The 22773-nt window shown below is 51.9% G+C and overlaps 1 protein-coding gene and 1 pseudogene across 1 annotated transcript in view; one reads left to right on the top strand and one right to left on the bottom strand.

Annotated features, from left to right (window-relative positions):
* Positions 1 to 7202, bottom strand: part of LOC138401143 (ankyrin repeat domain-containing protein 26-like) — a 31687-nt gene extending 24485 nt beyond the window's left edge. The window contains exons 1-3 of the mRNA XM_069496423.1: positions 6822 to 7202; positions 2997 to 3111; positions 2661 to 2834 (exon numbers count right to left, since the gene is read on the bottom strand). Of these exons, the coding sequence (XP_069352524.1) occupies positions 2661 to 2834; positions 2997 to 3111; positions 6822 to 7072 (540 nt within the window). The 5' untranslated portion in view covers positions 7073 to 7202. The remainder of the gene's footprint in view (positions 1 to 2660; positions 2835 to 2996; positions 3112 to 6821) is intronic.
* A 101-nt stretch (positions 7203 to 7303) lies between these two features.
* On the top strand, positions 7304 to 8837 carry LOC138401141 (KH domain-containing, RNA-binding, signal transduction-associated protein 3 pseudogene; annotated as a pseudogene).
* The last annotated feature ends 13936 nt before the right edge of the window (positions 8838 to 22773 follow it).

Here is a 22773-nt window from a genome sequence, read left to right as displayed (position 1 = left end):
CTATAACCATGGGTAACCTAGAAAGCTTACAGGCTTTCTAACAGGAAAATGATTATTTATGGTATATATAAAGAAAAATAGATTTTGTAAAAAAGAACTTCTCTATTCTAAAATCCAACCATATTACTAATAGATTAACATATAATATAGATGACGTACATTATCAACAAGTATAAGCTATCTTGAAAACCTTGAAATCATTTCAAAATATACTATGAAACAAGATTTCTCCTCTCAAATGCTTATGTAGGCAAAGTAGGTGACCTGAACATGGAAGCATCTAGGTGGGCACAGGAGCAAACTGGAGAACATACACCTTGTATAAAGGGGGAAGATCCACACAGCACAGCAAACAGTAATATGAGCTCAAGGGACAATAGGTTTGATTCTTTGGGGAAGCCTGAAACCCAGGTTCCTCCGTGTCTCCTAAATTTTACATGTGGACTCAATTTATGGAGACAAACTAAACCTATTTATGGGCTGCATTTTGACTATAGTACTTGTGTTCTAAAATTTGCTAAAGATGTTTCCAAATAGTTGTGCATAAAGCACATACGTATATGTGAAATCTTTCCTTTCCTTAGTATCATAGATTTTACCAAAATACCAAGCCCTAACGTGTAATAAAAGTTGCTATTAAGACTCATAATATCCACTTCAAGAATTTTTCAAACATCTGTTCATTTACTGTCCATTTGTGTTCATTTTTCCTAGATTGTTAACCAAATGGTTAACTTATTAGCATTAGCTCATAGGACTGATAAAACTAGATTATTAAAAGAATTCGTATCTATGTTCTTAGGAACTTCAAGGCTCTCAGTGTTTAAAACTGCCATCCTCATTATGCCAAAGCTCTATGAACTTAACAGACATACAGAGATAGTCCTTAATACAGCTGTACCTGAATAAAAGGTTCAGGATTTGCTATCATTCTAATTGAGAAAACCCTGCTTGTAGTAAACATTTGTTGAACTAATCCCCTGAATGTTAACAAAGAATGTGAAATCCTGAAAGGGCCTGCTTCTACTTATTGAAAGACTGTCTGAAAGCAAATTTCTAAAGACTCTCTGAATGGCAGTGAAGGATTGTTAAAGAGAAGGAAAAAGGTGTTAGTTTATAAACTGATAGATATTGCCAATGATATTCTTTTGAACTGCTCAACCACAGAGCTAGAGAAAGGCAGATAAAGTCAGACTGATATTATTAGAAAGGAGAGATTTGAAGGAAGTAGCATCTATCAAACTCCAACTCTTCTGGAGATTTCTTCAGTTTTTGAAATATGGGAATATATATTATATTTATTTATTCAGTGATTATTAAATAGGAGTGCATCAGAATCTCAAGAAAATTTTTTTTCATTGGTTAGAGAGAGCATCTCATTATGTTGCACAGGTGGGCTTGAACTCCTAGGCTCAAGTGATCCTCCTGCCTCAACTCTCCTGAATAGCTGGGACAACAGGCATATATGACTGCAGCCAGCTTTGAGGAAATCTGTTTAAATATATATGTCCAGGCCTTATTGGATTTACTAAATCAAAGTCTTCAGGGATTAGCAAAGACTTGTAGATTGTTAAAAAATTTTCCCAGGTCACTGTGGTATGCAACTCTAGCTGAGAGTCAGTGGAGGAGACAATCACTTCAGTGTCTTATCTCTCTCACATAGCCAAGTCCCTTTATCATTTGGAGATCTGGCCAAAAACAGGAAATAGTAAAACATGGAGTTATTTACTGAAAACTCCATTTAATTTTACTAACAGGGTTAGAACAGGGACTAAGAAACTCAAAATACAACTTGATTTTGCTTTTTATAAGCTCTGGATCTCCCACCTTCCCAACAAGAAATTCTAGTAGAGTCTTGTCTAAGTGGCTGTTTCTGCAAGAGTAGGATAAGAAGTCAGTAGAGTACTTAGTCTTCCCTCTTCTGAAGTCTTTCCCACATCATCACCACCTATTCACTGCCAGTTTGGTTTCCTCAGAGTCCCCCTAAAACCGATTTCTGGGCAAGTTTACAACTCACTAACACTCTTTCCCAAACTGAGAATTATTTTCCTGAAAACTGAAGAGCACTTTGTCTAAACATATAAACTGGGAACAATCAAACAAATAAACATACAAAAAACATCTCCATTGTATTTTCCCTAAATTACCTGATTTCCAAACTGGCCGGCATATTTCTGATTATTCTCTTTTTCCCTTTCCATTTTTCTCTCTTAAGACTTGCCAATTAGAGATAAGTCACTTTGATATAAATCACATTTTTAGGGAACTTGTCAACAGCAGCAAGACTTCCATTTGCTGTATAATGCTTTAGATATGAGTTTTAAGATTAAGCCTACTTCCAGGGCATATTTGGCATCCCTGGGTTGTTTTATACTAATTAGAAAAAAAAAAAAAAAACTTGTTTGGAAAAAAAACTTGAAAAAACAAGTTTTCCTTTAACACATGCAGGGTTTTCACAAATATTAACCATGAATGTATAAAAGAAAGCTGCATCCTCTAATGTTTCTTTAAATGTTTAAATATTTAAAGTAAAATCTTAGACAATTAAGTTATTTCAACCTATTTTCATTCAGGGAATATTTGAGCTTCCAAATATGGAAAATTGATGGTTACATATGTCAGTGTTCTATGTTTTGAAAACAAAGTTGGTTGATCTATACCTTGTTTATTGCTTCTATATTTGCGCCATGTGAAAGGAGTTTTTCTGTGATTGACAGGTTCTCATGATAGACAGCATAGTGAAGAGCTGTGTTGCCATAGACGTCACTGTGATTTGGATCCGCACCACGTTCTAACAGGATGATGGCACACTCCTCTTTCTGGCATTGTACCGCCTATCAGTATCAGATCAAGAAATACATCATAAATTCTAGGAACTCAAAAGAAACATTCCACAGATTCCACCAACTAGTTCTGTTTAAATGAAATAAATTTATTCTTATTGTGTGCATTGAAATCAAATCCATCTCATACTGAAATAGATGGCTGCTACATACCTTAATCAGAGCTGTCCTTTTTTTACTGTCGGGGACATTGAGCTTGCATTTTCTGTCCACAAGGATAGTAACCACTTTTGGATAGCCATTGGCACAGGCCAAATGGAGAGCAGTCCTACGAAAGTGAGAGGGATTTTTAGGAAATTGTAGTGCACTATCTTAAAATATACAGTGGTTCAGGTAACTGTAAATATTAAACAGCATGTTATTCCGCCACCTTCAAAACAAATATTTAATTTTCTTGTGAAGAAAGTACAATATTTATTAGCTCCTATTCCTACTGCATTAATAAAGGAGCAGCCTATTTGAATAGAAAGAGCTTGGTTTTTGGAGTCAGTTCAACTTGGGTTTGCATCCTACTTTAAGCTCTATCAATTACTAGCTATCACCTGGCCTTTTCTGTGCCTCAATTTCCTCTTCAATAAAATAGGCACACACACAAAAAAAATAGTAGCTATCTCATAGGACATCACCATGATGCTTAAATGAGAATCTGTATAAAGTATTTTGAACAGCTCCTAATGCAATCAATAGCTCAATGATTGCTAGATGATATAATTATTACTACTATTAAACAAAGTCAACATTTTAATTAAGTAAAATGACACAATTATACCTACTTTGTGAGGTTTTTTTTTTTTTTTCAAAACTAGAGATAACATTGTATTTCAATGATGCTAAGATGCTCATTTTCTCACATTTTAACATCACTGATACTGGAATGGTACTTTTTATTCATGACTTATTTCAACTATAATGGGCAGTATTTAAAAATTATCTCATTGATAAACAAAATAACAGGCATCACACAATGAATGGTGCCCTACATTAAGTGAAATATGGCATCCACAATAGGTCTATGGCAGTTCTAGTGATATCATTGCCATTTATATAAATTTCAGAATCCCATTACTGGGCATCTACCCAAAGGGAAACAAGACATTCTATTAAAAAAGACATCTGCACTCGAATGTTTGTTGCAGCACAATTCACAATTGCAAAGATGTGGAAACAACCCAAGTGCCCATCAATACAGGAGTGGATTAACAAAATGTGGTATATGTACACCATGGAGTTCTACTCAGGCACAAAAACAATGGTGATCTAGCATCTCTTGTATTATCCTGGATAGAGCTGGAGCCCATTCTATTAAGGGAAGTATCACAAGAATGGAAAAATAAGCACCACATGTACTCACTATCAAATTGATATTAACTGAACAACACTTACGTGCACATATAGTAGTAATATTCACTGGATGTCATGAAGATGGGAGGGGGGAAGAGGATATGGGTATATTCACACCTAACGGGTGCAGTGTGCACTGCCTGGGGGATGGACACACTTGAAGCTCTGACTCAGGTGGGGCAAAGGCAATATACGTAACCTAAACATTTGTGCCCCCGTAATATGCTGAAATAATAAAAAAAAAAAATGCTATGATAAAAGGAGGTTGAAATAACAAAAATTTTAAAACCAAGTAATTCTTACTTTGATTTTCAAGTAACTTCAAAGCAAAGGAAACCCAGGACTCAAATGAATAGGTATGTCTCCTTTATTCAATATTTACATTTATATAATGTGTGAGAATCAGATATTTTCAATGTTTAATATTAGTATTTAATACTGTTACAAATTTTAAAAGGGCAGTTAAAGCTCATCTTTTATAATTTTCAACCTTCAGAAATTCTTTCATTTGAAAGGAGTGAGGAAAAGCTTTAACTGAAGTTAAGCCCTAGTACTCCAATTTTTAATATCTCAATTGCTCAAGCTGGTCAGGTAAATAGGAAGTTTTTAAGGATGGATGTGTCCTAAAAGATAGTAGAATATGTCTGCTACATAGTAGGTATTCACACTATGTTTGATGAATAAATGGATTGAAAGGATAGAGTTGAAAAGTTCAATATTTTTAAAGAAAACTCTTATAAAGTGTTAACTCTGTAATACTAACAATCATTTATATTTCCTATTTTTCATTTTCATAATTATACAACTAAAATATGATTAATCTGAACTTTTTACATGTAAGTAATAAATATATATGTAACAAAACAGATGCACATTATACGAATGTATACAAAACAAAATCTTCAGACACAGATAAAAAGATCCCCTTTACTTCTGAAGAGCTAAAAGTTGGCAGAAGATTCCAATCCACAAAAAAATTAAAAATAAATCAATAGAAATGAAGAAATTATTTGTCTCTGCAAGACTCATATTACTGCTCTTCCCAGGGATTATGTCATTAATAATAAATTTTTACTAGGACTTTTAAAGCATACATGCTAATTGCAGAAATCACAAATAAGAAAAAGGAAAAAAAATCACTTATAATACAAATGCCCAGATATATCAAATTGTATCACATTTTGTACAATTTTCAGCTAACACAAGACCACAGTGTGTTTGTGTATATGTATAATCAAAATAATTTTTATTCTTACTTGATATACCTAAATATTCTTTACCTGTCAGCACACATACGTATCTATGCCACCTTCTATGGTCACATATTATTCCATCCTATGGACACAAGCAAATTGATTTATAAAATCCATCCTATGTGTTTCTCCTAATACATTATTATTTTAAGAAGTGCTGAGAAAAACAAATTGTATGATCTCTGTTTCTTGAGGATATTTTAGTACAATGGAATTCATGTGTAAAGGGCATATATATTTTGTAAATGTGTAGTTACAGTTGCCTCCTTAGTGCAGTAGGCAGAGTGTCAGTGTCATTAAGTTCACAGTGACCACCAAGTTGTTTATATGAAAAGAAATCAGCAACATAAACTATAAGCACCAGAATAACTATTTTCAATTTTTAATATTACCATTTAATATCTTCATTCTTATAAACTTTGTGGTTAGATTAACAGTATCTCATTCCTCTTTTAACTTAAAATCCTTCGCTTAGCGAGGACACTATTTTTCCCTATGTGTGTAGGTCACTTGTAGATCTGCAAAAAATGTACTTTGCCCAATTTTAAATGACCAGGTTTTTTTTCTTGTTTGATTTGTCACCATTATCAAGTTCTAAATTCTTTCCTATATTTGGGTGTTTCTGGATTTTCTATTCTGTTCCATTCATTTATCTGTCTCTGCAACTGTTAATAAATGATTGATTTCTGGAAATTAATAGCACATTTTGAAATCTAGAAGAGCAAGCCTTCTTCACTCCATTACAAAACACAGTAAAAGAGAGATACCGTGTGTAACTCAAAAATTTGAAAATCTTAATACTTTTATTTGGCTTATGTAAAATTGATAAATATAGAAGGAGCTCACATTTTCAGAAAAATGAATCTTCCTGTTGAAGACTATGGTACCAGATACCCACTTCAAAGTTTCCTTCTAAGTTCCCTGAGTAAAGGACACAGTTACATAGATGTACGTTGACATAAAATGGATATTGAATTTCATACAAAGATGTTTTGGCCCAGGATTTGATACATTATGTGAATTATTACTCTCATTATGTACCTTTCTATAACGTATATAACAATGTTTTAAAATGTGTACATTAAAAATAAAACACTGTATATACTTGTGTTAGTTAAGTAGCTAAAATTGGCAAGAAAGTGTCCTAGAAGGGGAATCACGAGTGGACGGGGAACCAGCCGAAGTTTTGTTTTTGTGCTGCTGCCCATGAAGATGGCCTTGGCGCTGGACGCCTCGAAGGTTTCCACGTCCCAGGTGCTGCGGGCCCGCAGGGATGACAGCCGGGCGCCCTCGCCGACAGGACTCTGGGCTCCCGCCAGTCTGGGAAGGACGTTTCCCCCACACCCGCCAACGGCACCCAGGCCCGGGATGGCCGCTCCATTACCTCTTCTTTCTATCTCTGGCATCCAAGGCCTTTTTCTTCAGCGAAAGGATCCACTCCAGTTTCGCTAAGTCACCAGCGCTGGCAGCTTGGTGAATTTTGCTGAGATCTTTCTCCCGGATGTGGTACCATGGCTGCAGGAAGGCGCTGTCACCAGCCTCGCCTTCCGGGCCCACCCTGATCTCGCCATGGTTGCTGGAGGGGCCGGAGGGCGGCCCAACCTTGTTTCTCCCTAAGCCAAAGATCTTCCTCATGGTGGCGGCTTCGGGCTTCGGAGGAACCTCAGCTCACCCCCACCTCCCACCCCACCCCCTTGCTTATTCCCCACCTGGGGAGCCCAGTACAATCAAGACAACCCGATCTGACCACGACCTCCAAGGAAAATCTCGGTTTCTGATGACTGACAGGAATAAATTGCCAGGAAGAGCCAAGCAGCACCGAGCACAGCCAAGCACAGCCGAGCGCAGCCGTTAAAGCAAGTGCGCATGCGCATCAGGAATGTGATGTCACTGCGCATGCGCACAACTGCCAACAGGCAAAGCCTCCCCTCCATGAAGCTCCTCTGGACGCGTGGCCGGTTGGGGCTGTTCTGTCCCCACTGCCCGCGTGTCATGCACTTGCGCGGGCTGGCTGGGCTCGCCCCGGGCTGCCTCAGCGTCCCCCAGTGCGCCACCCACCGGGCCTGTGGCCCAGCAGCCCTACTGAACACACAACCTGTGCCTGCTCCTCCTCACCCAGAGTCCACAGCCAGGGGCTTCCAGTGCGGGGCCCTTGGCTGCCACTGGGAATGGAGGCTGAGCAGCCCCTCCCTGCCTCTGTGCACCCGCACCTGCCTGGCTGTCCAGCAGGCTTGGCCGCTTCTATGGCAGGTGGCCGGTCTCTCTGCCACCGGCGTGGGGGAGCTTGGAGGTTGCTGAGCCGCTGCTGCCCGCTCCCTCCCAGTCTGAGCTTTGGGCAGCCAGTGAGCTTAGAGAAGTGCCTGCCATAGCTGATGGCCAGAGGGACTCCCTGGACCCCTCCTTCAAGCACGCCCTGTGGCTGGTGTCAAAAAGGAGAGAGCAAAGGTGAAGAAAAGTACATTGAGGTGGTGATTAACAAGAACCTGAAGCTGGAACACAGTGTTAACTCCTGTAAAACAGTTCCTTAAGTTCAACTTTGTGGGGAAACTTTTGGGCCCGCATGGCAAGTTTCTGAAGTGTTTACAAGAAGAAACTTTGACAAAAATGTCCATCCTTGGAAAAGGTTCCATGAAAGACGAGGTGAAGGAGGAAGATTTGAGGAAAAGGAAAGAACCAAAGTACTTCAAAGTACTTCCATCTCCATGTTCTGTCATTGAAGTGCCTACAGAAGCTTATGCCTGGATGACACATGTTTTGGGAAAACTCAAAAAAGTTTCTCATCCCTGACTATAATGATGAGGTGAGGTAAGTTCAGCTCCAGGAATTAATACATTTGAATGGTGGTTCAGAAAATGCAGATCTTCCAGTGGTTGGAGGGAAACCAGCCTTGGATACAAGAGATGTACCAACCCCAGCAATTACCAGAGGAAGGGAGAAGTCGCAGCCCAGCTGGTGGAGTTCGTGTACCAAGAGGGACACCAACTCCTAGGAGAATCCTTTCCACTCCAAAGCCAGTGAGTTGCAAAAGAGGACTTCTCACTCCAAGATTAAGAGGAGTGTCCCCAACTGGGTGGAGATCTCCACCACCACCCCCAATATAAGAGAAATAAGGACAATATGACTAAGATGACGGAGACAGCACTACTTATGATGAACAGAGTTGCGATTCCTATGCTAACGTCTACAGCACCCCAGCCCTAAGTTGTGCTGATTACTATGTTATGGGCTCAGACTCTGTGGGGAGACTTATGATTCTTATGGGCAAAAGGAGTGGAGTGACACAAGACACAAGGGACTTGTTTACCAGAACCGGGAAGGACGTGTTTACAGAGAACATCCATTGGCAGATACTGATTGTACTGTCTGCTACTGTGAAACAGCCAATCTCCCCCAGTTCTGAAATTGTTGAAAATAATTTCTTTCCTCTGAACAATCCCTTTTTAAATGAATAAAAAATGCATAAAACCTGAATGGATGGAACTTAAAACTACTTTGGTGAAGCATCATCCTGTGCAGAAAAGAAAAGATAAAATTTTGTTATTTCCAGTCTGTCTGAAAGAATAGGTTATAAAAAGAAAAACAACAACTTTGGTCAACTAGTGGTGAAAAGATGAGCTCCCCTCCCACTGATGCTGATGCTGGGTGGTGGAAGGAGGCACAGTCATGCTGCTGGGGGAACACGTATGCATGGGTGACAGCCAGGCAGACATCTCCAAGCAAACAGCACTCAGGGACTGCAGCACTTCTGCAGGGCTGGTTGGGGATACTCTCAGCATCAAAGAACATTCCTAAAACATGGGGCAGGGCCTCAGGGGAACTAGGCTTTTCTGAGGAGATCCCTTAGTCACTGTTCTAAGACTAGAGTTATGCTTGAGGATAGAAGGAACCCACAAAAGTAACAGAAGACAAGTTGGCTGCCTTGGGGAGATGACTGGGGTTCTACCTGGGGAGCTACTCAGGGAAGGCTTCCTGGAGGAGGTGATGGTGAGACATTGTGAAGTAGGATGACGAGGGGAGGACGCTGCAGAGGGAGGGCAGTTCAGAGGTCGGAATAGAGTAATAGGAGAACAGGCCACTTCTCTCTCCGGGCTGGTGTGGAGGTCTGCAAGAGAAAGCAGCATCAGAAAGCTGCCTGTCCGTCTGCCCCTGCACTGCCGGGTCCTGGTCCTGGGAGGCGGTGGCCGGGCTCTGTCGGCCCCAGCGTTGTCTTGGTGCACCTGGGCCGCTCTGTTGTGTACCAGGTGCACACCAACCACACACTGCATGGAAGATCAGAGAAGATCTTCCTGACAGAGAAAAAGCTTTAACATGAGCAGACTGATCTACTGAAAAATAAAACTTTAAAAAGTGTCTGATCAGGAGCGCAGGTAAGAAGCTGAAAGACAAGTGTTGAGTGAGGGGAAGCAAAGAGGGAGCTGGCACCGCTCCCCAGACAGGGCCGTCCTGTCTTCAGAACTGTCAGCAGAGGTGGGGTCTTTGGGGACAACAGGCCAGCTTCCTTTAAACTTAGGATGTTCTAAATATTCCAGGGTAAAAGGCCACACAGTTAAATGGGGCACATACACCTTGAACCCCATAGTCATGGGGCAGATCAAATGTGTGCATCACCTGTGGATCAAATGCTTACAAAGATAACGTACACACGACTCCTGTGATTGGCAGGAGTTGTTCCTCCCAAGTTTACCTAAGACATGACAAACGTGGTGCACTTTTGTGGACACATATTTGTCAGTTGGGCTGCCTGGGGGCAGCGTATAAGTGTGTGAGTGTGTGCACATGTACATACATGAAGCTGTGTGCGAGTGCAGGTGTGAACACGTCCATGCGTGGGTGTGGGCTCGTGCACAGTGTGTGCAGGGCACCTGGGCTCAAACTCAAGCAGATGAAGAGAAGAAAAGACAGGGTGGGGTTGGAGGAAGGAGGCGCCTGCAGGGGTGAGGGAGGTCAGGAGAGGAGGGCTTTCAGCTCTGGCAGCCAGAGTGCGAGCTCAGGGCCTGGCATGCTGTGGGCAGTCTGTGGGGTTTGAATGAATGAATGAAAGGCAGACTGGTGGGGTGCTGGGGAGAAGGAAGAGGGTCCGGAAGGCGTGGGGAGCTGAGGGCTCCTGGACGTACCAGCCGGGCAGTAGGCATGTGCTGGGCAGAGCCTGGGTGCTCTGGTGCCGGGATGCGGGCAGTAAAAGCCTGGAGGACACGGGACACAGGTGTCGGAGCCCAGGGAGGGCTGGTAGTGCCCTCGGTGGCACAGGACAGGCCAAGCAGCCCCTGGCTGGCAGAAGTGACCCTAGGCATTGGACACAAAGCGGCATCTCTGAGGCCCAGGCTGGGTGTGGCTGGGGTGCTCAGGGCTAGGAGCGTCACCATGGTGTCCTTCCTTCCCACTGGTTCAGGCCTCAGGGCCTGAGGGGCAGGGGGCCTGGAGGCTGGGTGGGCAGTTGGGGAAAAGATCTGGGAAAGAGGGATGTGGGTGTCAGGTCCCTCCCTGGAGGCACCGAGGGCAGCCTGGTACCCATAGCCAGATGTCGAGCGCCAGCCTCAAGCTGGACCCCCAGCCTCCCAGAGCCCCAGGGACTGAGCTCCCTCCCAAAGCTCCCGGGAGGTACCTGAGGGCAGGGGAGAGCCATGGGGCTGGCGGCCCTGGGGTCCGAGGGGCAGTTGGAGTTGGCCGTGCAGGGCCCAGTGGGTGAGCCGAGGCCCAGGCTGGGGCAGAAGGAGCCAGCTGGGCAGGGCCCGCAGCTCCTCTCAGAGGTGCCACCTGGAAATGGAGGGTGGCAGTGCACAAGCTCTGCATGTCCCCACCCGGGAATAGCACCCCCGGGGACAAGCACGTCTTCACTGTGGGCTCACTGCCGCACCCTGGAGCTAGAACAGAGCTGGAAGGGCCCTGTGGATGTGTCCAGGGCACAGCCTGCAGGTGGAGCAGTGGCCCTGTCCTGGGGGCCTCCCATCCACAGCTCGGTGCCAGGTGTCACCAGGGAACCCGACCAACCGGGGCTCCTCATCATGGTGTTTGTGTCTGCAGGGCCAGTGCGGGACAAAGCTCTGAACACAGCGTGGAAGAGGCCACTTGAAGGGCAGCGCAGGAGAGGGGAGGTGGGGAGGGGTGCAGGGCAGACTCTCACCCGGGCTGTTCCTTGTCTTTCCCATGGGACAGGGCACCAGGTACGGAGTCCCCTGTGGACAGTAGTGGCCTCGGGGGCAGGGTCCGTTGAGGGGGAAGGCGAAGTTTCTCTGGGGTGTGGGGCTGGCAGCACCCCCCTCGCAGTAGTAACCAGCCGAGCAGGGGCCTTGGGTGCGGAGAGATGCGGAATGTTAGGGCAGCAACAAAAGCCTCCCCAGCTTGCGTCTGAACCTGCCTGACTATGGGAGGCCCACATCTTGCCCCCACCCGGTCCCTGCCACCTGCTGCTGCTGCCCCTCACCATGGAGAATCGTGGGAACTAAAGCAGGAAGAAGGAAAAAGTGGGGGAAACAGGAACTACTGAGCAGCTATGGTGTCTGTGGCTCAGGGCTGGTGGCTTCCACACTGCTCTAGCATCTGGTATTGGGAGGGACCCAGAGGAGTGAGGAGTGACGACAGGAGAGAACAGCTGTGGGCACCTACTCTACCAGGCTGAGCGCCTGGCGGCAATGACCTCACTCTGCACCGCAAATGTGAGGGTGGGCGCTGTGATCAGCCCATTTCACAGGGAGGAGACTGAGGCCCAAGAGGTCAAGAAACTAGTCCGGCCTCGCACGAAACACAATGGGGGGCAGGAGGCCAGAGCTGGCTCAGAAGCCCTGCTCTCAGCCAGGAGCTGAGGCCTCTTGGGGAGGAGGCACACAGGAGCAGGAAGCGGCAGGACGAGGTGGTGGGGCCAGACCCAGGCCTGTGGCAGGGCTGTGGGGCAGTTGGACATTGTGGACACCCCAGGGAGCCTGAGGGCTGCAGGCCTCCCTAGAGCCGAGAGCAGGGAGTGACGTGGTTTTGTGTTCTGTGTGACTCTGAGAGCCTGCCCTGAGCCCAGTGGCATCTCTCACTGCGGCTGCTGGCAGGACCAGGCTCCCTCCTGTAGGAGCCCTGGTGGCCTCCTTGTCTCCACAGTGAGGAGGCCATGCAGGGGGCCGGTCCCCAGGACGCACACCGGCTGGGGCGTCAGTACCTACCCTCAGGCTGTCCGTTGCCCTCCCCAGGGCAGTACCTCCCTGCGGGGCAGGCCTGGCAGGCCCTGGGGGAGATGGCGCCTTCCCGCTGGCTCAGGGTTCCCTCCAGGCAGGGGCGAGCAGAGGACGTCCCTGCTGGGCAATAGTGACCTGCAAGCGAGACCAGGGTGAGCACCAGAGTGTCCCGACCCCACGGCTGGCCCCTGCGCTCCACAGCCTCCTGTCCTTTCTGGCTGAGAAGTCAGGGCCACCCGAGGGTGCAGAGGTCACTGCCAGAGGGCGAGAAGGTGTCACTGGCCCAGAATCCATGCCAGGGGTGGGGGGCTCAGGGGGAGGTCCGTGTGTCAGGGCCGCAGAGCCGTGGGCGTGAGTGTGAGTGGCTGTGTGAGAGAGAGTGTGAGCAAACACGAGTGCGAGAGTGTGAGTGAAAGTGTGTGCGTGTGTGAGACTGAGTGTGAATGAGTGTGGACGTGTGGGAGCGCACGTCTGCGTGTGCCTGTGCGTGTGACGTGCAGACCCCTGGGGCTCCACGGTGGCAGCCTGGTGGCAATAGGTGCCCTCTGGGCAGGGCAGGCAGGTGTCAGCCCCAGGCAGAGGGCAGAAGGTGCCAGGCTGGCAGGGCAGCTCTCTGTGGGCCCCTGGGGGACATCGGAAGCCAGGGGGACATCTGTATCCATGGGCTCCATCAGAGAGTGAGGGGACAGTGCTGCCTCCTAGGCAGATGTATCTGAGGACGTGGAGAACCGTGGTGGGACCCCTTCCAGTACACCTGCAGGGCCTCCCAGCCTTCGGAGTCCTGGGCGTCAGGCTTGTGCGGAGGGTACAGCCAGTGTGGGTACAGCCAGTGTGGGCACAGCCAGTGTGGGCACAGCCAGTATGGGCACAGCCAAGGACTGACAGCTAAGCGGGGCCCTCCCCGGGCCTAGACGGGGTTGCAAGTGTAGCAGGAGTTCCTGCGCACCCCCAGCCTAACACGTGCTCCTGGCCCCTGCTATGGGAACTTAAGCAGTGGGGGCTCAGGAAGGCAGTCCTGGGAGGGGCCCGGCATTTTCCACACTCCCTCTGTCCTCAGGGCCCCTGAGCAGGCGGGGCAGGTCTTCCTCACTTGGGACCCAGCTGCAGCTTTCTGGTGGTCACGGCCAGTCTCCAGCCCTCCGGACAGTGAGGGGACATGCACTTCTTAGGAATGCCAGATGCCCGATGGCAGGGGGGTTGGGCAATGAGGATGAAGACCAAGGCCTAGTCATGGCCATGGAGAGAGTGGGGGCTGCCCTGGGGCCAAGAGAGACCACAGGGCTGGCCCAGCACACCCAGGGCTCCTTGGACCATGCAAAGTCAGTGCTGAGCAGGCCCATGAGGGTGCGTCCCCTTCAGCCCTGTGTGTAAGGATGGAGCATCTGAGGCCTGCGTGCCCGGGGAGATGGTCACCCTGGCCTGTGTTCCTCAGAGGAGCTGGGGAGAGTCCCCAGGAATAGTATTAGTTTGGGACTTGGGAGCCCAGGCAAGCTCTGGCCTGAGCTAGGGATCTTCCTCTCTCCCCATCCTCTCCCGGAGAAATTCAGGGCCAGGATCCCCTCACCCTGCATCGCAGAGCCCTGCCTCCAGGGCATGAGACAGCCCGGGCTGGCTGCAGTAGCGCCCCGAGGGGCACGGCTGGCACTGGTCCTTGCTGCCCAGGCCGTGGGCAGAGGAGTAAAACCCAGGAGGGCATGGCACGGGGGAGCCCGTTCCCTGGGGGCAGAAGAAGCCAGGGGTCAGATGTCATTCCCAGAAAGCCCTGGGGCCTCCACCTGTGCAGGGGAGAGAAGGAAGAAAGAAGGTGAAGTCAGAGCCATGGTCTCAGCTGCACACGCCAGGGCTGGCACCTGAGGGAGAAGCCGGGGACCTGCTATTTGCACGAGGCTATGTTGCAGTTAAGATCACCTGCCACCCTCTCACTAACACGTGCTTGCTTAGCTGTGCCTCGAGACCTGGGGACGATGAGCCAGGACAGCCCCACGGGAGGGGTCTCTGACTTAAATCCTGGCACTGACTCAGCGGCCTCCTGTCCCCCTGTCCCTGATCTCCTGGCCTGTTCTCTGTGGCATTGATGTGGAATTCCCAGAAGAAAGGGCAGTGTCTGTTCTCAAAGGGAGGCAGGGTCCCAGAGGGGACAAGGGACAAGGACCACACATGGCCCAGGTCACAGCAAGTCAGTAACAAAATAAAAGTCAGAGCCAGTCAACAAACACCACCCCCATCCCGTCTGCCCAGCCCTCGTCCGATCTCTGTCCTCAGCTGACCCTCCGCTATGGCGTGAGGATTCACACACAGACGGCGCTTTCCCCACGTGGCCTTGAGCAAGCCAGTTACTCCACATGCTCTGGTTTCTTCCTATCTAAGAAGGGTGACCCTGAGGCCTTCTCCTAGGGCTGTTGGGAGGACTGCTGTGTCCACATGGACACACGCCCGAATGCCATCTAGCACAGAGTAAACACTGTGCATGTTACCTGCTGTTATTGCCACATATCATCAAACCCAAGATGCCAACTAATGGAAGATGAGCTGTTACCCCACAGACCATTTGAAAGGAAAACTCATGCCAGCTATGATCATCAGACATCATAGATTAAGCTGCCAAATTTAGGGATACTAAATATGAGAAAGAGGCACATCTTTGGGCCCTGTGCCTGGCCCTGGACATGAGAAGCGAGGAGGGTCCCGCCCTTGGGGAGCTTTGACCCTGGCGAGAGGGAGGAGCCCCTGGCCCCTCATGATCCTGAGCCAAGGCACTCCTGGGTGTTCCAGGGAGGACCTGACACCCAGCTGGGGTGCTGGGGCCCAGCGATACCCACCTTGTGCTTGATGGGGGTGGGAGACACGGCCGCCCCGGTGCAGCAGTGGGCAGAGTGGCAGAGCCCTGAGGGCTGGGGCAGCCCTTCCGATGAACATCCCTGGAAACAGCAGACCCAGCTAGGGGCAGGTGACAGAGGGATTCTTCCCCACCTCACTCCTGCTCCAGCAGCGACCCTGCCTCTCCTGGGTCTTGCCCCCAGCCCACACCCTCCCCAGGCTCAGCCAAGCGCAGGGTGCCATGTCTGGCTGAGTGAGGGTGGGACCCGAGAGACGTGGAGCTACGTGCACCCGGGCAGTTCTCTCGCCAGCAGCAGCTGGTCTCAGGAGAACATGGGGTTGGCCTTGTCCTGTGCCCTAGAGGTGCACATGGGCGGGATGCAGGGAATGGGGAGGCGGTGAGAGTCCATGGTGGTGCTCCAGACCTGTTGGGAGGTGGATGGGGCCAGGCCCATGTGCAGGGACTCACAGAGCAGCCAAGTCACCGGCCCTCGAGGGCTGGTTTGCTTCCCCTCCTCCCACCTTTCCTCGTTCTCTCCCCACCTGTCAGCTCCAGCCTCCTGAGGGCCCACGAACCTGCTGGACACGGCTCACAGTCCATCTCTGCAGTGGCCCCTCGCCTGGGCCCAAATGTCCCCCAAGGGCACAGGTGGGCAATAGCTGAGTGGGAGCCCAAGGGACAGAAGTAGCCCTGGAGGCACAGGCTGGGGCCACGGGCTGCGGGGCCTGGGGACAATGGCAGGGTCAGCCTGCCTTGAGGTGTAACTCTACCCACTGAGGGTCCTGGGTCAGAGCCCGAGGACCCCGGGCCCTGAACCTGCGAGGGCCCAGCCCCTCGGTCCAGGTGTTTTATTTGTCTGACTCCTGTGTGCTGCCTGGGAGGGCCCTCAACGGCTGACGGGCTGCAGAGACGGAGCCTCGCCTAGGAATCCTGTCAGCCTCCAGGGCCCCTGGCCACTGAGTGTAAAGCTCCTTCTCTCCAGGATGTGGCACTCGCCCTTGCTGGCCACACCAGGGCCACCACTTCCTCAGTGATGGCTCAGGGGCCTGCAGACCCCACCACTCAGACTGTGTCCTGACCTCGTGTGCTGCACATACTTGGGGGAACTCAGGCAAACCATGAACCAGGGCCAGCTAGGTCCTCGGGTCCCAGATCTCAGGCTGTCCTGTCCTGTCTTGTACCCACATCCCCACCATGCCCAGAGCTGCGCTGGGCACCAGGAGGTACCGATGACACAGGGGGCAGAGTCAGCATGGAAAGCCCCATCGTAGTCCAAGTCCCCAGCGTGCTCTCCCCCACACCAGCTTGTTTCAGCCCCCACCCCACTGCGGCTGTTCAAGCGCTGCACTTGGACCATGGACCTGTGTAAACCACCGCAACCAAGGTTCCAGGGTAAGGAGAATTCCCCAGACACATCCTAAAGCCATATCTGAACATGCGGTGGAGGACATCAGGCTCCCACGCGGGCCCTGGGCCACCCCAGGTCAGACACTCCCTGAGGAACAAGGGAGGCCCCATCTCCTGTTCTCACATTCACAAATGGCACATGCGCTGCTGCTTCTGGGGCTTGTGGAGAGCTGGGTGCTCCCATGCTGGCAGCCCCCCCTGCCCTGGGACCAGCACCCCGAGGGGACGACATGCCAGCTCAGAGAACCCACCTGGGCCGGAGGCTTCACAGTAGAACCCCGCGGGGCACGGCTCGCAGGAGCCCTGAGCCTCCTGGGGCTGGAAGTTTCCGTCCTCACAAGCCCTTGGCTGGGGAGATCCCTCAGGACAGTAGAAGCCACGGGGACACCGGAAAGACATAGGGGTGGCTGAGGTCTGGCCAGGGCGACAGTAATACCCCGCTGAGCACTGCCCATCTGGGAGGCGTCTCCCAGCCCCTGTGGAGAGAGGGGACAGCCAGGTTCCTCAGGACAGTGAGCCCGGCTGCAAAGACAGAAAGAGCCCGGCTAAGCCGGCACTGCAGGCGCAGTGGGCCCTGGGCTCAAGGCAGGAGTCTGATTAGGAACTGCGCTGTGGCCTTTCTGACCCTGAGACTCCTCCTGGCCCTGTGACCTCTCCTACCTCTGTGTTCCCTCCTGGCCCTGCTGCTCGTTGCCTACACAGCTGGGCAGGGGCTTCCCTGAGCTCAGGCTTCTCAAGTGTAAGATAGCAGCCATGTGTGAGGACAAATAAGGTCCCCTGAGGTCCTGTCCCCCCCTGCCTCCTGCAGGAGGATGTGACCCCTGCTTCCTTTGGGTCCTGGCTTGGATGGGGTCTAGAGGCCTTTCTCTTCGCCTCATCCCCACAGCCGAAGTCCTAGGTTACCTTCAAGCCCGAGCAAGTGCTCCACCAGCCTCCCCTCTGCCCTCCCCCTGGGATCAACATCACCCTTCTCAGAGCACCCAGAGCACCTAGTGCGGATCCTATTAAAGCATTTGCCGGAACTCAGTGCATGCCTGTGCCAAGCCAGTGACGCTTTTGTCTGCCTCTTCCCCGCTCCTGCCCGCTGTGCGCTGGCTTTGCCTTCCCCTCCCAGCCCTGGGCCCACTCGGTCCTCCAGCAGTGCCTGCTGCTGGGAGCTGCAGGTCATATAGAGTGTGAGGGGACATACGACGTCCACTTTCAGGTAGGCCAAGGGGCCTCTGAGACAAATGGAACAAAGTCCCAAAGAGGTGGCTTTCCTCACCTGATTCAGAGCAGAACTGTCCTGCAGGACAGGGTCTGCAATCCTTAGGGCCGCGTGCCCCAGGCCTCTCTCGGAAGGTGCCCCTAGGACAGGGGTGCTGAGCGGGGGTCTGGGTACCCACAGGGCAGTAGAAGCCGGCAGGACGGTCCACTGGCCAAGGGGGCTTGGCTCCTGGCCCCTGGATCATGAAGGGACAGAACCTGTGTACACAGTGGGCATGTGGTCAGCCATGAGGGAGGGACACCTTCTACATCCCCAGGTCCCTTCAGAGAAGGAAGCTGCTGGGATCTGGAGGATTTGGGCAGAGCAAGATCCTCACGGGACCATCTAAAGGCAGAGGAAATAAACACTGAGGTGAAAAACGACCTGTTGTTTTTTGCTGAGTCTTTCATATAAACCTGAAGCCCTCCAAGGCCCTGTGCTGGCCTTGGAGTGTTTGTTATACTGAGCTCTTCAGGGCAACAGAGGGCTGGGGTGCCCTTGGTCAGTGATCACTGTCTGTGAGGGTCCCTGTGACATGCCTGAGCCCCTTTTGGCCTCAGGGAGGGTGGGAAGAGGTGTCACCAGGCAGAGGAGGGCCCAGCCCAGGGACAGCTCCTTACTTCCCAGCCGGGCATGTCTTGCAGAGAGTCTGTCCAGGTTCATCCTGATACTGCCCCGGGGGGCAGAGCCGAGGCTCCAGGCTGCCCGGGGGACACCAGTGCCCAGTGGGGCAGACGGCATCTAGAAAAGCAAAGGGAGAGGGGTATTTCCTCTTGGGGCTCCCACCTCCTCAGTCCTGTGGCTCACCTGGAGGGGAGGCAGCTCCAGCCAAAAACCAGCCCTGCGCAGAAGGGCCACGTGGGAACCACTCGAAGCCTTGGTGGGAAGGAGCCAGGTCTGTAGTGACCGGGGAGGAGAGGGGCCTCACAGTGTCCCGTGAGGGGCCTCAGTCTTTGAGGCCAGAATATCTCTCACCAAATGTGTTCCCAGGGGTCTCAGTGCCAGGGGACGTTCCTTAAAATGTGGGATCTTGGGCACACTGGGTTTGGGAAATGCTTTGTCCAATAACTTCCTCATCCTGAGCACAGGAAGCAGTAAGGACACCAGCCGAGCTAAGAACTTGGGTTTTCCTCCTGCCCTTCTTGCTAGAGGCCGCTGCTGTCTTCACCGTGGAGCTACTTCAGGAGGCAGAACGTGGGAAGGGATGGGGCAGGATCCTTGCTCCATACCCTTATTCGTGGGGACAGAGCTGGCTTTATGTTAATACTTTCATTTGTTTCCTTTGTTGTTTCCTGAACTATTTAGCGATGTTCTCTTTGGAGGTGCTGGCCTGGACGGGCTGTGCTTTGAGGTCAGGCTGTGTCCACGCTGAGGCTGAAGCTTCCAGGTGGGGCGATGAGGGACCCTTCTGGGTGGCCACAGCATCAGATGAAGCGTGTCCCGCGGGAGGCCAGCATGAGGTCAGGAAACCCCCTCCCCCCCCCGGAGCATCTCACTTGGTGACAGGAGGGGACTCGATGCTCTAGGCTCTCTGCAGACACTGCCACAGGCGCCCCCGCCCACCCTGCCTGGGCTCACCGAAGGTACTGGCCCCTGGGACACTGTTCCTCTCGGGCTGCAGAGCCTGAGGGACCCGTGCTGGGCATCGGTGCTCAAGCCTCTGGGTTCAAAGCCCAGCCCACCACCTCCAGGCTGGGGATTTGGGGTGAGAGCTTATTTCCCTGAGCACAAGTTTGGTCACCACTAAAATGAGGCCACTCTTTCTAGGGTTGAAGACAGGTTTCTAGAGGCAGAGTGCCAGCCCCAAGGCCCATCACCACCCGTTTCCTATTAATGACACTTATTACCACGGGAAAAGCTCCAACAACCACGGGCTATGGGGCACTCAACCAAAGGTCGACTCACTTAACTTCTCAGACCCTCCATCTCTTCCTCTGTAACCAAAGACGAGGTCCCAAGAGTGAAGAGAGGATGCGTGGAGATCCCGGGCAGAGTAGTGATGCAACCAGGCAGCCAGGCCCTTGTTTGTGGCAGGTGGATGTGGGGCTCGGCAGGTGGGGGCCGAGGCCGACGGGGCTCCAGCCCTGCTCTGCCCCTCGGAGACCAGGCCCCAGTTAGCACCCCCGGAACTTCTCTCAGCAGAGGAGACGGGGCACAAGGTGAAGGGACTGCCAGTGAGCGTGTGCCCGGCCCTGTGCAGTGGAGGGCCTCAAGCTCAGAAGCAGCTGCCCCGGCTTTAGAGGGAGGCGGCTGTGCGTTCCCTGGGTGGAATCAGGCACCGGCCCGCACACGCTCACTGTGCCCCTACTGTGCAAGCCTATCAACTGCTGCGGACCAGGCACAGGCTGAGCCACGTGGGAACATGGGGAGTGTTGCAAATGGCCCTCCCAGAGGGTCTCCTGGGGCTCGGGATGAAATCATCACCTTGTCTGGGGTCCCTAGAGACTCTTCCCTGAATAGAGAAGGAAAGCAACTTGCCCAGGGTCACACAGCCCCACTTCCTGCCAGTGAGGCCGAGGAGCTCCTCCCGGCACGGCAGCCTCCACTCTCCTGGGAGCCCACATCTTCACCACACTGGTTCATCTAATGTTGACCTGAGTCCAGCTCGCCCCCTGCTTTGGATGAGGAAGCTGAGGCTCAGAGAGGGCGGGTGACCATCCCAAGGGTGTTGCAGCTCAGCCTGACATGGAACCCTCTCCTGGGCAGAGTTCTCCAGAGACAAGGGAGGCCCCCTCAGGGAGAGGGGTCAAGTAGGACAGGGGGGTCTCCCACATGGATGGAGAAGTGTGTCCAGGTGACCCTGTTGGGGGCATTGAGGTGCCCTCAGACACTGGTTGGCGCTGCAGTGATCTGGGCTGCATTTTCTAGGGAACTTGGTAGCTGCCAGCTCGAGCTTCCTTGTGTGTCCAGTGCCTGGCCTGGAGGACAGAGCTGTTGGTCACAGGCTGTGCACCTGGCCAGGGGGAGTCTGTGTGAGTCGGGGCAGGAAACAAGTTGACTCCAGGCACCAAGAGCACCCAGCAGTGCCCTCAGCGTGCCTTCCGTGAGCCTCAGGCTTCTCGTCTGGAGAAGAGGCAACGAGATGGACCCTGACGGACGGTTAAGAAGATGGACAGTGGCGAGTGCGACAGACAACCAGCGCGTCTTCCAGGGCTTGTCAGGCCCTCCAGGGCTGCTGTGAACACACAGTGAAGACAGGGATGAAGGATGAGGTGCTTTCACCCAGGCGGAAGGCTGGGCAGGGAATTCTAAAATGACCCTGCCTCGTCCCTCCTCTTGAGTGTGGGTGGCTGGCTCTGGGATATGACAGGACTTCAGTCCCATAATGAGGTTACACTGGGTGGGAAGGTGCAGGGGTTTGCAAACATGATGAAGAGCTCTAATCCGCTGACTCTGAGTTATTGAAAGGAGATGACCCTGGACGGGCCACACACCCTCCACCCAGCTGTGCGACCCCAGGCCAGCCCAGGCTCCGGGAGACTCTTGCACAGGGCAGAGGTGAGCATCCTGCCAGGACAGGCCTGAGGCCTCCCTCTCTGCCCCAGCCCTTGTCCACCCACCACTGCGCTCACAAGGCCTCAGCGCCCGGCCAGAGCCCAACAGGATTTCACAACCTTGGCGGCTTTGGGCTGGGTTTGTAAGGCCTCCCGGGAAGAGGGAATTCCAGGGCCAGAATGTCTCCAGGAATCAGGGGTGTCCCTCCCAGAACAAACAGGGCAACTCCCCCTGTCTGTGAGGTCCTGGTGAGACCTCAGCGGGCACCCAGGGATGTGGGGAGGCTGGGGACTGGGGAGACAGGGCCAGCTCTCTAGAGAATTCTAAGGGAGGAAGACTGCTCTTGGAAGCCGGCGCCTCAGGCTCTAGGATGGCCCAGCCCTCAGGGGAAGGCAGCAGGTGGCAGACCCCTCCCCTATCCCCCACTGTCCTGAAGGGAGCCCCCGTGCATGTTCCTGCCTCCTGTGCAGGGAACACACTGATTGGTCACCTCTAGGCCAGCGGGCCAGCAGGGAGGACCCCGCCCAGTGCAGGGCTTTGTGGGCACACCCGTTCCCGACAGGGGCTGGATCCTGGGCCAAGTGTGAGACTGTGACCTGAGCCTTGTTTCCAGCACATTCCTCAGGAGGCCCCGCCTAGGCCGGGTGGCTGAGGAGGAGTGGCGTCACCTCCCCATGTCCACCCGGCCCTTCTGGGGACAGCCCTCCCTGTGTGGGAAGAGCCCTGGTGAGAAGGAGGCTCCGGGACCACCGTGCACTCAGCACTCCCCTGTGTGAGCTTCACCCCAACTCCAGCCCTCGCGGCGTGGACAGGTCAAGGGAAGCCCCAGAGCCACCTCAGCAGTCGCAGGAGGAGTGTTCCACGCTGGTGACAAATACTCCTGCAAACGAGCAGGAGCACAGACCCGCCTACACCTGACAGGGTGCTCTGCCCTACTCAGCAGTGCACGTGAGAGCATTCTGCTCAGGTTCAAGTGCAAGGCTGATCCTACCACCAGGTCTCGCTAACATCCTATTGGAGGTCCCAGACAAGGCAGCAAAACAAGGGAAAAGAAATGGATTCAAAGGATTGTTAAAGAAGAAACAAGTGGACGTTATTCACGGATGGTGGGACTGTTGCGGAGAAGATCCAAGGGAGTCTCAGACAGCTTTAGAGCTGATGGGTAGCCAGGTTTGGTGGGGAAGGAGTGAGCAAAAGTCAACTCTATTCCTGC

The sequence above is a fragment of the Eulemur rufifrons genome, chromosome 20 (genome assembly GCF_041146395.1).
Source record: "Eulemur rufifrons isolate Redbay chromosome 20, OSU_ERuf_1, whole genome shotgun sequence".
Classification (NCBI taxonomy): Eukaryota; Metazoa; Chordata; class Mammalia; order Primates; family Lemuridae; genus Eulemur; species Eulemur rufifrons.
The sequence above is the reverse complement of the archived record's forward strand: the minus strand, read 5'-3'. Positions and strand labels throughout refer to the sequence as shown.